General features: G+C 35.6%; 1 protein-coding gene across 2 annotated transcripts in view; it reads left to right on the forward strand.

Annotated features, from left to right (window-relative positions):
- Positions 1-15,200, forward strand: part of OTOGL (otogelin like) — a 130,778-nt gene that overhangs the window by 94,494 nt on the left and 21,084 nt on the right. For both annotated transcript variants that reach the window (XM_047741446.1, XM_047741447.1), the window contains 9 exons: position 636; positions 1,713-1,783; positions 5,117-5,294; positions 5,577-5,719; positions 5,955-5,978; positions 6,073-6,165; positions 8,120-8,309; positions 11,218-11,432; positions 14,676-14,817. In XM_047741446.1, coding sequence (XP_047597402.1) covers position 636; positions 1,713-1,783; positions 5,117-5,294; positions 5,577-5,719; positions 5,955-5,978; positions 6,073-6,165; positions 8,120-8,309; positions 11,218-11,432; positions 14,676-14,817 — 1,057 coding nt within the window. The remainder of the gene's footprint in view (positions 1-635; positions 637-1,712; positions 1,784-5,116; positions 5,295-5,576; positions 5,720-5,954; positions 5,979-6,072; positions 6,166-8,119; positions 8,310-11,217; positions 11,433-14,675; positions 14,818-15,200) is intronic.

Genomic DNA, 15,200 nt, shown 5'->3' on the forward strand with positions numbered 1-15,200 from the left:
ATGTGTTGTGACCTTATGTAGGGGTTATGGCTTTCAGAGTCCATTCCAAGAGATTTTACAAATAAAAATGTTCTGAACCAATTATCTAAATAAACAAAATTTCAAAAATTGAAGTACAGTTGACATACATAAACCTCCCAATAACGATTACTATTCCCACTATTCTTCCTGGATCCCAATTATCAAATATTTAGCACCTGCCACGCACTGGACTAACCACTTGGCATACATAATCCTTGTAAGTCATTAGAATTTTCCATGACTCTGTGTTTGTTTTGGACTAGAACTTTGTTTCCTCTTCTATGGCTTAAATGATTATGATGATAACAATAAAAATATTTAGGTCTGTATTGTTTCACATTTTCTAGAAGATATGATCTTCTAGAACATGAATACTGCTCCTAGGACCAAGGAATGGGAATTTTGTTCTTCTTTATTCTGTAAATTAGAAATGATAAAATAAGCACAAAATTAAGATTACTTAGAGAATTTATTTCACTGAAAAAGTAAGTTTTCTCTTCTATCATTGTGATAGACTGAATTATGGCCCTCCAAATACGTCGATCTCTTAATCTCAAGAATTTGTGAATATGGTCTTACATGCAAAGGGACTTTGCAAATGTGAATAAGTTAAGGGTCTTGAAATGGGGGAATTATCCTATATTAATCCATATGTTTCCAATATAATAACAAGGGACCTGATAAGAGAATGGCAGGAGTGTTAGAGTCAGAGAAGGTGACAGGATGACAGAATCAGAGAAGGGGAGGGAAAGAAATTTGTAGATATAATTCAATGACTTTGAAGATGGAAAATGGGATCGTAAACCAAAGTAGTCAGGCAATTCAAAGATTTGGAAAAGGGAAGGAAACAGATTCTTCCTTGGAGCCTCTAGAAGGAATGCAGCCCTGCTGATACCTTGATTTTTAGGACTTTGATTTCCAGGACCACAAGATAATAAATTGGTGATATTTTAAGCAATGAAATTTGTAATAATTTGTTACAATAGCAACAAGAAATGAATACAGTCATTTTTGGGCAATATCCACTCAACAATGGATGCCAATTATAGCTAGACAAAATTTCAACCATTCATTTTGGCTCTTCTGTGGTCCTTCAGACTTTGACTATTTTAGATATGACTTTAGTCCTAACAATAGATTTTGAAGGTGCCTTACAAATGTGTTTATCAATCACATCTTCCCTATCTATGGATCCCTTCTTCATTGCACCCACCACTGGTGGTCCACATGGGACTCAAAGCCCCATCCATTCTGCCTGCAAGGAAAACATTCTAGAAATTCACCAAAGGAAATAAATTAGCTTCACTACTTATTTTTAAAAGGCAATAGAATTTGTAACTCCTGAGTACTCTTCAGTGATACTGGTATTTTTACCTGTTCAGACAATTGTGTTGACACCATCAAGACAGTGAAGAAGTTTATAGAATGGTGGTTAAAAATCTGAGATTTGGAATAAGAATCCCAAGTTTGAATTCTGGCCCTTACACTTCCTAGCTTACCTGTCTATACCTTCATTTCCTTAACTGTAAAATGATAAGAGTGTTGTTACCTACTTTATGGAGTTCTTGCAATGAATAAATGAAATTATCTGTATAAAATTCCTTAGCACACTTTCTATTGCATGCAAATTCCTTATATGATAGATACCATTCCACTAATGGAAAGGATATCTTCATTTCTAATAGGTCCAGAAATGATTACTCCATCAGACTTCACTGTATTGGACATGCTAACTCCAACAACGACAGGTTTGGAATGTGAGGTATGGCTTGGTGATCTATTCCAGTTACTGGAATTCCTTATAGCATCTGTTCAAGTTTGTGTATCACTATCCAAATGCTATTAAACTTATCTTGCTATGTTCTGTAGTCTCTCTTTGCCAAGAGATAATAAGAAATATGCATTACATTTTAGCAATTTTTTTGGTGCCCTCTTGGACAAACAACTGTATTTTCTTACCTGGTTTAGACATGCCCTACGGATTAGATTCTGGTCACACTAAGAAAGTCTTTTTTTTCTTCCTTAAGATTTTATTTATTTATTTGAGAGAGAGATGAACATGAGCAGGGGGGAGTAGCAAAAGGAGAGGGAGAAGAGAAGCAGACTCCTCACTGAGCAGGGAGCCCAGAACAGGGCTTGATCCCAGGACCCCGAGATCATGACCTAAGCCCCAAAGCAGGAGCTAACTGACTGAGCCCCTCAAATGAGTTCTTAAGTGTGATGCTTTAATAAAAAGTTAACTAATGTGGGCTGCTCTGTAAGACGGGAATTCAAAAATATTTATTAAGTAGCTATTATATGCCAGGCACTATGCCAGATAACAAAGATACATTGGCAAGCAAAAAAAGTTAAGCTCATTGGACTCCAGAGCTTGTAGTCGTCTTGGCTGAGACTTGAACACTTGGTTATCTTCTTGCTTCAAACATGCCACTTGTTTGATAAGCCAACTATTCATTCCACCAATATTTATTTAACACCATTTTTGGCCAGGCACTATCTAAGTACCACAAATAAAACAATATAAAAGCAAGCAAAAATTCATGCCTTTATGGAGTTCATATTATGTTGGAGGCTCTAAGATAGCCAGTAAGCAAAATAAGTTACTAAGTTATAAAATGTTAGAAGGTGCTGCTCAAGGAAAAAATAAATCTGTTTTCAATGACATGCTCAGAAAATCCTCCCGATAAAGTAACTTCAGAGTAATTGATCTGAAGAAGTTCAGAAATGGATCCCTGCAGAGAACAGTGGGAATAGGCAGTGGGAATAGCTGTGGAAACCAGGAAACAGGGTTCCAGCCAGAGGGACCAGCAAGTGCAAAGGCCCAGAGGTAAAAATGTACCTGGCGTTTTAAAAGAATAGTAAGGAGGCCATTAAGCTAGTAAGCAATAAGATAAGAAATAAATTAGATTATTTAAAGCCTTGTAGATGATTGTAACGACTGTGGCTTTTATTTTAAAAGGCATAGGAAGACACTGGCTATTTTTGAGCAGAGAGATTACACAGTCTGATTTGTTATAGGATCATTTTAGCTGCCATGTTGAGAATAGGATGTAAACAGACAACAGAACCAGTTAGGAGGCTACTGTGAGAATTTAGGCAGAGATGATGGTGGCATGGGCCTGGGGATAGCAGTGAGGATGGTGAGAAATGCCTGGGCTCAGAGTGTATTTTGAACATTGAGGGCACAGAATTTGCTGAAAGATTAGATGTGGGGTGTGAGTAAAACAGAAGCATCAAGAATTCTAAGATCTTTTCCTTGAGCAATTAAAGGATAAAATTGAGTTTTGCCATGTAAAGACTGAGATTGCTCTTAGACATGAGAAAGGTGCAGGTGTACTGTTCTGGTAGACATAAATAGAGCTTAGAACAGAGGTCAAGCTGAGTTCAGTTTTGGGACTTCTTAGTGATGGGATGAAATCACAAAGGGAGCGAGAGCAGATAGAGAAGAGGGGAAGGAGGAAGATAGGACAGCAAACAAGCAAAGGATAGTGAAATAGGAGAAAATGGAGGAGATTGTAGGTGGTCTAGAAGCCAGGGAAAGAAAACACTAAGGAAGATGGAGTCCTGTGCTATCTTAAATACGTTAGGAGGTCAAGTAAGGGGAGGTCTGAAAACTGATCGTTGGATTTGGCAACGTAGAGTTCATTGGTGACCTTGTTAAAATAGTTTCAGTAGAGTGGAAGGTAGAGATTGTTTTAGGTGTTTAGATGTTGTAGGGACTTTAGTTTTTGTCTAACTGCTTTCATTTTCCTGGTTAAACAGATAGCAGAAGGTCAATACTGGGAGGTGATACAACCGCACCCAGAAAATTTTAGAAAATTAGACTTGACTATTCGCCTCCCTTTGGCTCTTAAATTTGGAAGTGCTCACCTAATAGTCTCACTATTTGGAGAAGTATTTAACCTCTCTTATCCTTAATTTTGATCATGTATAATATTGGAATGATAGAAACTCAATTCACAAAGTTTAGGGAGAAATAAATGAAATAAGCTATTGTTAGTGCACGGCATATAACAGATATTAAATAGATGTTAGATTTTCTTCCCCATCCCCTGAGATGCAGTATAGAGTAGTGGCCACAGATTCCAGAGTAACAATCCCTGAACTTAAATTCTAACTCTTCCACCTACTAGTATGAGATCTTGGGCAAGTTACTTTGACCTTCATCCTCCTGATTTCCCCATCTATAAAAGAGGAAAAAAATAATAGTACCTACGTCAGAGGGCTATCATTGGGGGAGTGAAATGTGTTAATTAGAATAATGTCTTGAACATAATATGTGACATAAATGTTTGATCATTGCTGTAATTATTACTATAATTTAAATATAATAAAATTTACATATTTTGGAAAATCTACCACTGATTTTTTTAATTTGTTTATCTAGAAGTCAGTGAGCTATATATAAAAATTAACTTATAATGATTTTGGGGTGCCTGGGTGGCTCAGTGGGTTGAGCCTCTGCCTTCGGCTCAGGTCATGATCTCAGGGTCCTGGGATCAAGGCCTGCATCAGGCTCTCTGCTCAGCAGGGAGCCTGCTTTCCCCTCTCTCTCTGCTTGCCTCTCTGCCTACTTGTGATTTCTCTCTCTGTGTCAAATCAATAAATAAAATCTTAAAAAAGAATTAACTTATAATGATTTTATCCAGAGGCTATTAAACTGATCTCACATATGAATATTTAATGAAATATATATAGCATTAAGTAATAGTTTTTTTAAACTGACATTAACAGAAGTTATAATGATACACTAGCTTTATAAAACATATGAAAGCTTGACCTGTACTGTATAGGTCTGTTTGTAAACACTAATGAAGACAATTTAGAACAAGATTTCAATGTGCTCAGATGTCTGAGTATATAGGCAATTCTGATATCAAATCAGTATTAAGGTAAAGCTTAAATTAAGTTCAAACCTGAGTATTTTAGAGAGAATACACCAATAAAAATTGTAGTGAAATTTAAATGATCTCTCAAAAGCTTTCGTATTTAGGAAATATATACTATGGGTAATGGGATTGGGCAATTAAAAAATTAATTGAAAGCATTTGTTGAAAAGAGGAAAAAGAAAACTAATTTTCTTTTTTATTAACAGCCTCAACAATTTGATCCTGTTTATAATTGTAGCCAATATATATGTCTTAATATGGAATGGCAGTTGTACAACTGGTCCCTCAATTGCCCAAAGGACTTGGAAATGCCCGACTGTGGTTTCCGGGGAAGGCCCGTGCAAGTGAACAACGATATCTGCTGCCCTGAGTGGGAATGTCCTTGTAAGTTTGCATTTCCTACATGGCAGGCTGTTTTCCAATCAGGAGGAAACTATTTTTTTTTTTTATTTTTGAGCTGATCACCTCACTCATCACACCCAGTTATTGCTGAATTTTCTCCGTTTAATTTAGGATTTTATTTCCCAGTATACAACTTTTAGAGTTGCTCCTTGTCAAATGTATTAACACTAATTTAAAAGTGTGTGTGTGTTTTTTAAAGGAGTCATCATTAGTACAAATACAAATAGTTAATAGACCAAATCCATTCTCTACCATGTTTTTTAGGTCGGTGTTCCATGTTGTCAGAACTGAGCATTATTACATTTGATGGAAACAATGCAGCATTGTATAGTATGGCTTCTTATATCTTAGTAAGAATTCCTGGGGAAATTATAGTTGCTCATATTGAAAAATGTTCCACGAATCAGGTAGGTCATAATTCATTCTCGTATCATTTCTTCATAAATCTGTAGCTGATGTACACTGCAACGTTAGATATTCTCAGAGCAAAAGAGGACTCAAGAACTCACTGAGATTTGTCTTCTAGTACTTAAAAAAATGTTTCATGTGAATATATTTAGAGGCATGTAATATTAATTTGAATAATGTTTTTAAGAAGTCAAGTAATATATTTTTAAAGTGTTTTTTATACATTTTTTTCAGAATGGAAATTCACTTAAAAAGCTAGTGAGTATTTGTAAAGTGTTTCATAAATTCCTTCTCTTCATTGCTAAAGTTTTGTTTTACTCCATAAAGTTTTAATTTTTTTTTTCAAATTAAGACATCCTCTGGAAGAATGTATGGACTTTGTTTTAAGAAGTTAAATTTGACAACATCTGTGCATAAAATACTTGTTAATCGGGCAGCAAGAAAGGTAAGAGCACAAAGTTAAAAGAGAGCCTCACATTGGAGAAAATTAAGAAATTATATTAAACACAATTATTTCCAAAAGCAGGGAATATTAAATATATCAGTGGAGTTTCATTATTATTGTGTTTAATCATTCATTTCATGGACAGTAAAAAATTGTGTTTCTTAATATTATATTTCTCCTTCCATAATGTACCAAGTGTTGCAAATATTTCTCCCCTTGTGAGGTTAGCTAAAAAAGCCATGTCAAAGACATGAAATCTCTTTTGGGTAATGTGAGTGCCCAAGTTCCAGAGTGAGCATTAGTGTTTTAAATTAGACAAGGTAGAAATGATGTAAAAAATGAGGGATCACAAGGTTGAAAAACCTAGTAGTTAAGAATACCAGAATGCTGACCACCAAGAAAAAAATAGTTTCAAAGTGCTGATGATGTTAATTTTTCAATGAATATGTGATAGCTAAAATAAGAAAAAAAATGAAGAAATATTTAATGACTGAAATAAACTGAAGAAGGGGGATGTTTTATAAAAAGATTGAAAAAAGCCATTTGGTTTTAATAGGGATAAACCTTTATCCCAAGGAATATGTGTTTACTAGAGAAGGGTGAGTTATAAAATGGGTATTTTACTTGTATGGTTCTCTCAAAAATGTAAGAAAATGATGTGTAAAGATTTTGCTAAAATGACAGATGTTACACACTTTCTAGAAATAATTCTGTCTTTTTTAGCACAGGCCAAACATTTTAGACTGGAAACAATATTAAAATGAGCCTAAAATATAGTAAGGTGTTAGAAAGCTTTATTTCAAGTAAAGTAAAATATATGAATGGGGTAATTGTTTAGATGATAGCATTTGTATATACCTTCGATTCGATCAGTTGATACATTGACAGAAAATGATGGGAAATAAATTTAAACTTACATCTGGTCAGTGCTATTAGTGAGCATTTGGGCCAAAGGGCTTAGTTATGGTTTCAACTGATTCATCTCTGGTCATGTATTCAGTTAAGAACTAACTCTTTAAGAATCATTTATTGAGAGTTTGCATGATAAAACAACAAGATCCTGGTCTCAAGTAACTTGTAGCTGAATGTGAGGTACTTAAATGTAATTGTCTGCCAATTAGAAAGCAATAGGAGGTATAGTGATAGAGTTTGACTAATATAACACAGAAACAGGTCACCTAATGCAGTTCACAGGATGGTCAAACAGGTATTTTTGGAGGAGGTGACACCTAAGAGAAATCTTAAAAGAAAGTGGAAATTAACCAGGCAGCAGTAAGGCTACTTCAGCCTGCAGATAGCAGTATGAGGAAGACAGAAACATGAGAAACTGGATGGTTGGTGAGACATGACCCAGAAAGGTTCCATGTCTTTGTCACTGTTTAAAAGTGTTTTTCTAAATATAATGCTTGGATTGCCTACATTTGTATTACCAAGAGTACGTGTTAAAAATACAGAGCCTAGAATCGCATCCAAAACTAGGAAATAGAATTGCAGGGTAACTTAAGCTTTACCAAGATTGACAAATGATTATGAAGAACATTAGAATTGAACAGTGATTTAGAAGATCAAAGAAAGGACCCAGATTAAAGAAAACATCCTAAAAATAACTCCATTATCTTAGGTTCATATTAGTAGATAATCTTGTAATCAACATGTATTAAGGGAAACGGACAGAAAGGCATAGGTAACACAGAAGAAAGTTAAGTTTTGAAGAAAATAAGGGGCAACAAGTTTAGAACAAATACTGAATATAGAAACATACAACAAAGGAATAATAAAAGAACTAGAAGTTGTGAGAAGCTGTAGCAGCAGCAGAGAAATAAATTTTTAAAAACTTAGGAAATAGTTTATATTCAATAAGAAGAAATGGGAACATCTGAATTCTACTTCTAATGTGTGTATATTGAAACATAAATATTTGTCTAACAGTTGTAAATTTATTGTGTCATTTTAGGTAGAAGTGGATTCTATTGTTGTGCCTCTGCCCTTTACAAATCAAGAACTATCCATAGAAGATTCTGGTACCATGTATGTGATTACGACTCCAGCTGGACTAATCATAAAGTGGGCTCACCTTACAGGGATCATAGACATTCATTTTGGCTTTCAATTTAACTTGTCATCTTACACAGAAGGACTCTGTGGTGAGCATTGCTCTTCAAATCTTAATTTTTTTTCATTTTTTTCCTGTTCACATTACACCAATGGTCGCGACCCCACTTTTCATATTTGAGGTGTGATGTTAACTCTCAGTTCCCCATGTGAATACTATTTCATTTCAATAAATGGGCTAAGAAACAAGAAGTAACAGTTCAATTTCCATATTTTATGAAAATACATGTTCACCACTACTATCACAATACTGTTTGTATTTCTATTATATTCTATATCTCTCCTACTATATTCATCTTTATTAATCATTAATAAAGTACCAACTGTTATTTTATATACTTGAACTTATTCAATTCTAATAATAGCCCTCATAAGTTGGTATTAATTTACAAGTGAGAAATATGAGTTACAGAAAGATTAAAGGCTTAAATAGGTTTGTTTCTTCCTTATTATGTTAAAATTTGAAATAAGGGAAAACTTAGTTGCTTAAGCCATTGAATGTTACATGCAGGGAACAAAAGGTTCTCAATATTTATCCCAGTTTTATTATAAAGTAAAATGCCAAAATGTATCTTTACACCTGGTTAGTATCACATCATTTTACATAGACACATAAAGAGTTATATTTTTTTGACACATAGTTATAAACTAAAGGAAACAAATTAAAATATCCCAGGTACACAACAAAATAAAAAAGTATAATACTGACTTTGATATCTGATGGAGGTTGTTCTCTTTGTGGCTCTGTGCTCCGAAGAGAACATCAGTTTCCTCATCTTTAAAATGGGAATAGCAACATTCTACCTTCAAGATTGTTGTTAGGGTTGAATGTAAAAATTAATGTCAAACACTTCACACATTGTTTAATACAAACAATCAATAAATCCTAGCTTAGTAAAATATATCTACTTTAATCTCACCAAATATTAATTGAATAAAAGTTTATGGATCGCCTTCTGAGTGTTTGGACTAAGTGTTTGGTACTGGCAACACAAAAACAAATAAAACTGAGTCCTCTCTCTCAAAAACTACATGAAACACTCAGATTTCTTCCTTAAAGCATTTAGTGAAAAGTTTGTATAAAAAGATTTACCTTTTTTAAAGGTTTACCTTGCCTATTTATAGTATGCTAAACATTGCACAGAGTTCCATGGGGACTGAAGATTATCACTGTGGAAATAGTTATTTTTGAGTATGTATAGTATTGGTTAAACATAATCAATAGTGTTTATTGAGTAATACTGAGAGACTTTAGGAATGCATATTTTCTCTGATGATTTATCATTTCTGCCTGCTATGATTTCTCTTTGATCTTGTGGATTTTTCTCCTTCACTTATTGTCCGCTCATACTTTTACAGACACACTCTGCTAACTGGATTTTTAAATAATCATTGTAGAGGAGGGGGTAGGATCAACTTTTTGCTAACTGAGTGTCACCCTCTAATGTTTATGACCTCCATAGTGGGTGAAGGTTTTTGTTAGAGGGAAATCTGAATGCTGTCAGGTCTGAAAAAGTTGTAGTGAACAAGGGTATGACCTAAATTGAGCATGGACACCAGAATGGGAGGTCTGTATGAATACCTTGTTCTGGCCAGAACTGTGAAGTTTGTAGGGCTGGTGGCTGGAGTTGCAATAAAAACAATTTTTTCTAGCAGTTACCTTTTTCCAGGAAAGCTTAGACTTAAAAAATAGTAGCTTCTTGACAATATAGTTCACTTCACTTGAGTTTTTTTATTTGTTTGCTTTTGCATTGCCTTCAGTCATTTGTATATGTGCAAAGACAAAGCAATTACGGGAGCAACAACCTTTATGATCTACTTGAGGATTAAGATTTGATACTTGAAAAAAAATGTTCAAATTATGTCTTTTATAGCTGGTGCCTTGGGGACTAAGAAAAAAATATATCTTAAGGTATGGTGGGCTTCAGATAAAGTATGATCAGGGTTCTGGGCTGATTTTCTGCCCTCCCCTTGACTCTGCACTCCACGGCATGAAGAGTAAGCTCTACCCCAATCTGACCTTCCTCAGAGAGATAGAGTCTATAGCAGATCCAAGCATGATAACCACCAATAGGCCATGTCATCCTAAGGAAGAGAGATTGTCTATGTCTTAGAATTTCCAAGTCAAATCCTGTTTGGCAGTGGTTGTTTAAATGTTGAATGTATCCATGTGTCTAGGTGACTGCCTAACCTGACTGGTGTATTATATGTAACACTTGTTATGCACAAGAGTAAGGACTATCTTTATGCCAATCATGGCCTTCTCCTGTAATGGTGATGGGACAGGGATACTTCCTGAAGGCAGAATTTAATGTTTTCAGGCAGGGATTTCCTGGAGGAATGGATGCCGGGAGGCAATCACCAAATGCCCACCACCTTAAGGAATATCTTGGAAAGCTTAAGAACTAGTTCTTCAATTGGGTGATTGTGGTAATAGTGAAGGAGTGTGGGAGAGGAGTCAAGCTTCTCTTTCTTCATTTCCTATCATCTTTTCACATTTCTTGACTTCTAGGATTGTGGTTTCTTTCTTATTTGGTTAAGAAAACTCTGTATTGGGGCACCTGGGTGGCTCAGTCATTAAGCGTCTGCCTTCGACTCAGGTCATGATCCCAGGGTCCCACATTGGGGGTCCCTGCTCAGAGGGAAACCTGCTTCTCCCTCTCCCACTCCCCCTGCTTCTGTTCCCTCTCTCCCTGTGTGTCTCCCTGTCAAATAAATAAAATCTTTAAAAGAAAAAGAAAACTCTGTACTATTTTATCAAAGAATCAGATACATAATTTAAAAATCCATCAACATTAAAGTGAAAGGATATACATTTGGCACCTTGTTCAGTAAGTAATTTATTCATTTAAAATCAATTATTAAGATGATTTATTTCTGCTGCCTACATTTGCTTTGAGTGAAAAAGTTTTTCCTTCTAAATGTCACATATCTTTATAGGAATTTGCAACGAAGATCCAGACGATGATCTAAGGATGCAAAATGGCACAATTATTACAAATATGGAAGACATAGAATTATTTATTGAGAGCTGGGAAATTGAGAAATCATTTGAAGTAACAACAAGAAGACCTGTTAGGAATTGTACTGAGCATGACTGCAGTCACTGCATTGAGTTATTGAAGAGAAGAGTTTTCCTTCCATGCCATAATAAAGTAAGTTAAGGGAAACCATAAATAAGAACTGTCATGTTGGACATGTTGAGAGTTAAGCCAATAAATTCCTGTTCTTGCCGTGATGTTCTTCTCCTGAGAATAGTTTAGCCCCAAACCTTCTGTCAGTATGCTTTGGAATTCAGAATCATTTGCTTTTATAGACTTAAAGAGATAGGAAGGATAATTATCTTTTTTTCTCCTATGTTTTTTCAGAAGTGTATCTATAGTTTTAAAGAAAAAATGAAATTCTGTCCTATGAATAAATGCCTCTAGGAGAAAGAAATCAATGTCAATTGCTAACCCAGTAGAGAAACCAAGACAGTGAGGATATTATCAATTCTCTATGATTTTGGCATCTTAGGTGTATACTTGTAATAGAGCCTGTCATATATTCAATTTAAACATTTTTTATTTGTCTCCAACTTTCTGAATTTATGCGACTAGTAGATATTTTAAGTAATCTCTGTCATTTAAAAAAAGGTGCATTGTTAGGGACACAGGACAGATAAATATGGCATTTCATGAATCATTTAGTGAGAGCTTGTGAGCATCTAGCACTTCCAAAGCATCGTGTTAAACTCCTATGACCCAAAGATGAGTAAGACTCTCCCACCTCCCATGCTAGATTATGGAGTGTAGATCCCGTAATTCTCAGCCTGCCCATGAATTCAAAATGGCGTATCTTTTGGGAGCTTCAGTTTTACTTGGAGATATGGATGCAGATGGGTTTTAAATGTTCACATTTTTTTTAAAAAGCAAGTATATAAAAGTAAAAAAAAATAATGAATACTTTAAAACTCAGTTTAGTATTATTTTAATGTCTTTTTAAAGCACATGATTTTTTGGACTCCTGGGTGGCTCAGTTGGTTAAGGATCCGCTTTCGGCTCAGGTCATGATCCTAGAGTCCTGGGATCTAGTCCTGCATTGGGCTTCTTGCTCAACAGGGAGCCTGCTTCTCCCTCTGCCTGCCCCTCCCCCTGCTTGTGCTCTCTTTCTCTCTGACAAATATAAATAAAAATAAGATCTTTAAGAGAAAAAGCATGATTTTTTTTAAATGATGTGTTTTTTGTAAAGATTTTATTTGTTTATTTGAAGTTTCTTTCACTTACACTTAACATATCTGCCAACAACCATCTTATCAAGGTGTATAAGGTCCTCTACCCTCTGGCCCACCCACTTCTCTAGCTTCCTCTTTGCTGTACCCTTCTTGCTTACTAAGCTCCAGTCTCCTGTCAACTCTTTGAATATTCCAAAGTTTTTCCTGCCAGTGGGCTTTTAAACTTCTAGTTTTCCCGGCTGGAATACTTCTCCCCTCTGATTCATTTTAGTGTGTTGACTCCGCTGGATTCTATTCAAATACTTTTTTTAGTTATGAGATCTGCAGACAGATAATAAGTCTGTGTTATTGACCTTTATGCTCTTCATGCATAGGACAGTTCCTGATAAGTAGTTAGGTGTTCAATAAATTAGGAAAGCCTGCTTAAGTGAATATATGAATGGGGGATACAGGAGAGTCAGCTTTTGTGGGTTAAGTGGAAAGGTATCTAACTTTTTACTTTGGATAAATTAAGTCATGTGGGATTTCAAAGCAAAATACCCAGAAAAAGCTTGGAAACATAGTTCTTGAGCTCAGAGGAGGTAAGTTGAGGCCAGGGATCAGGTTTGGGGAATTATTTGTGTATGGATTTTTTTAAAGATTTTATTTATTTATTTGACAGAGAGAGAAAAATCACAAGCAGGCAGAGAGGCAGGCAGAGAGAGAGAGGGGGAAGCAGCCTCCGCGCTGAGCAGAGAGCCCGATGTGGGGCTCCATACCAGGGCCCTGAGACCATAACCTGAGCCGAAGGCTGAGGCTTACCCACTGAGCCACCCAGGTGCCCCTATGTATGCATTTTTAAAAATAACAATAAGTAATGTGCAGTGTGCCTGAGTCTTCTCTGTACATTTACTGTATATTAGCTTACAGCTATCTTAAGTAGTACTATGTTTATGAGTAACTCTTTAACTTACAAAGAAACTGAGGAAAAGATTTAAATGCCCAAGATGGTGGTATGAATCTGGGAAAAACATCTGTCGCTAGTAGACGTGACCATTGAGGGTGAGGTATAAAGAAACACTCAGAATCAGAGACCGCAGAGGAGCTGACACTGGACAGGAGAAAAGGCAAGAGAATGAACTACACATGAAGTTCAAGGAGAGAGTTTTAGGAAGGAAGCTCTCCGTTTCTGATTCCACAAGGAGGATGCCCTTGACCTCAGCAAGTATTCCATGTGAAGTACTGGAAACCAAGGGAATGCTATAAAGAAGACTAAAAGAATGTAGAATCTTGGTCTTTACAGATATGGCCCTTGAAGTAGAAATGATGGGATATGAAAACTGCTAAGTATTCTTATCTGGCACCTTGATCTCTGTCAGAATTTGGCATCTGCATGGAGATGTTTAGTACGTTTGCTGAATGAAATGAGTAGAGAGAAAAATGGAAGAGATGTTGCTACAAGTTAAATTATTTAGATATCAGGCATTTTTAAGTCAAAATGAAACAATCTATAGGAATAAATGTCCTTAAATTGAAGCATGTCAAATGATATAAATTATTCAATGTTCAATATTGATACATAGTTTTTGAGAAGCATTTACAACCTCATTTAATAAGTAATACCATGTATCATTATGAAATGCTTCAGAAACTTCCAGTTTTATTCATCATAAAGTCCCATTCTGTATATGGAAAGACAATTGTGACCCAAGGTATAATATCAGAAATAGATTTTGCTAGGTCCACATAATTTCTCTTTCATCTTTATAAGATAGACTTATATACATTAGTGCAGACAATATTTACTTTATCTAAAATGTATTTAAAAATATTGTCACATAAGTGGGCGCCTGAGTGGCTCAGTGGTTAAGTGTCTGCCTTAGGCTCAGGTCATGATCCTAAGGTCCCGGAATGGAAACCCACATAGGGCTCCCTGCTCAGTGGGAAGCCTGCTTCTCCCTCTCCCACTCCCCCTGCTTGTGTTCCCTCTCTCACTGTCTTTTTCTCTTTCAAATAAATAAATAAATAAAATCTTTTAAAAAAATATTGTCACATCAGAGGTGACATCTGGAATCTAAGATCTAAGGAAGATCTGTAATAAGTATTAACTTGCAACCTTTTGATTCTCTGAATAGTTTTCAAATAACGTAGGTCCTTTAGCGAAATAAAACAACGTAACTTATCCCAAGGCCAACTGTGTCTCTAGGTTTCACCATGGAGCTTTTGTGAAAAGATGTGGATCAATTATACCTATTTTTGGAACTATGAATGTGACGCACTTTCTGCCTACGTGGCTCTGTGCAACAGGTTTGACATCTGTCTTCAGTGGAGAACACCTGACTACTGCTGTAAGTAGTACTTTTTCAAGAATATTTTCTAACAATCCAAAAGCATTGCATGTTTTGCATTCATTTCTTTTTCTTTTCATTTTTCATCACAAAATAATCTCGTAAGGATAAAACCAGATAAAAGCAACCTGAAAGTTAGAGGTCAGCTCTCCCACACAGTCTAGTTCTAGTTTCATTCTGATCTAAATCTAGGGTTGGCCTCAACCCTCCCAAAAGAAAACCTAGTCCACAAAATATTAGTCAGCAAAACCAATGGAAATACTGAAGTCACAGGGGGATTGAACAGGCACTTTAATTCCGTATCCCAGAGCATATTTTGTTGGTTTCAATTCAACCTGACTCATTTGCCCCCTAGCTTGTGAAGAAGATGCATCTTTTTCTGC

The sequence above is a fragment of the Lutra lutra genome, chromosome 8, assembly GCF_902655055.1.
Source record: "Lutra lutra chromosome 8, mLutLut1.2, whole genome shotgun sequence".
Taxonomy (NCBI): Eukaryota; Metazoa; Chordata; class Mammalia; order Carnivora; family Mustelidae; genus Lutra; species Lutra lutra.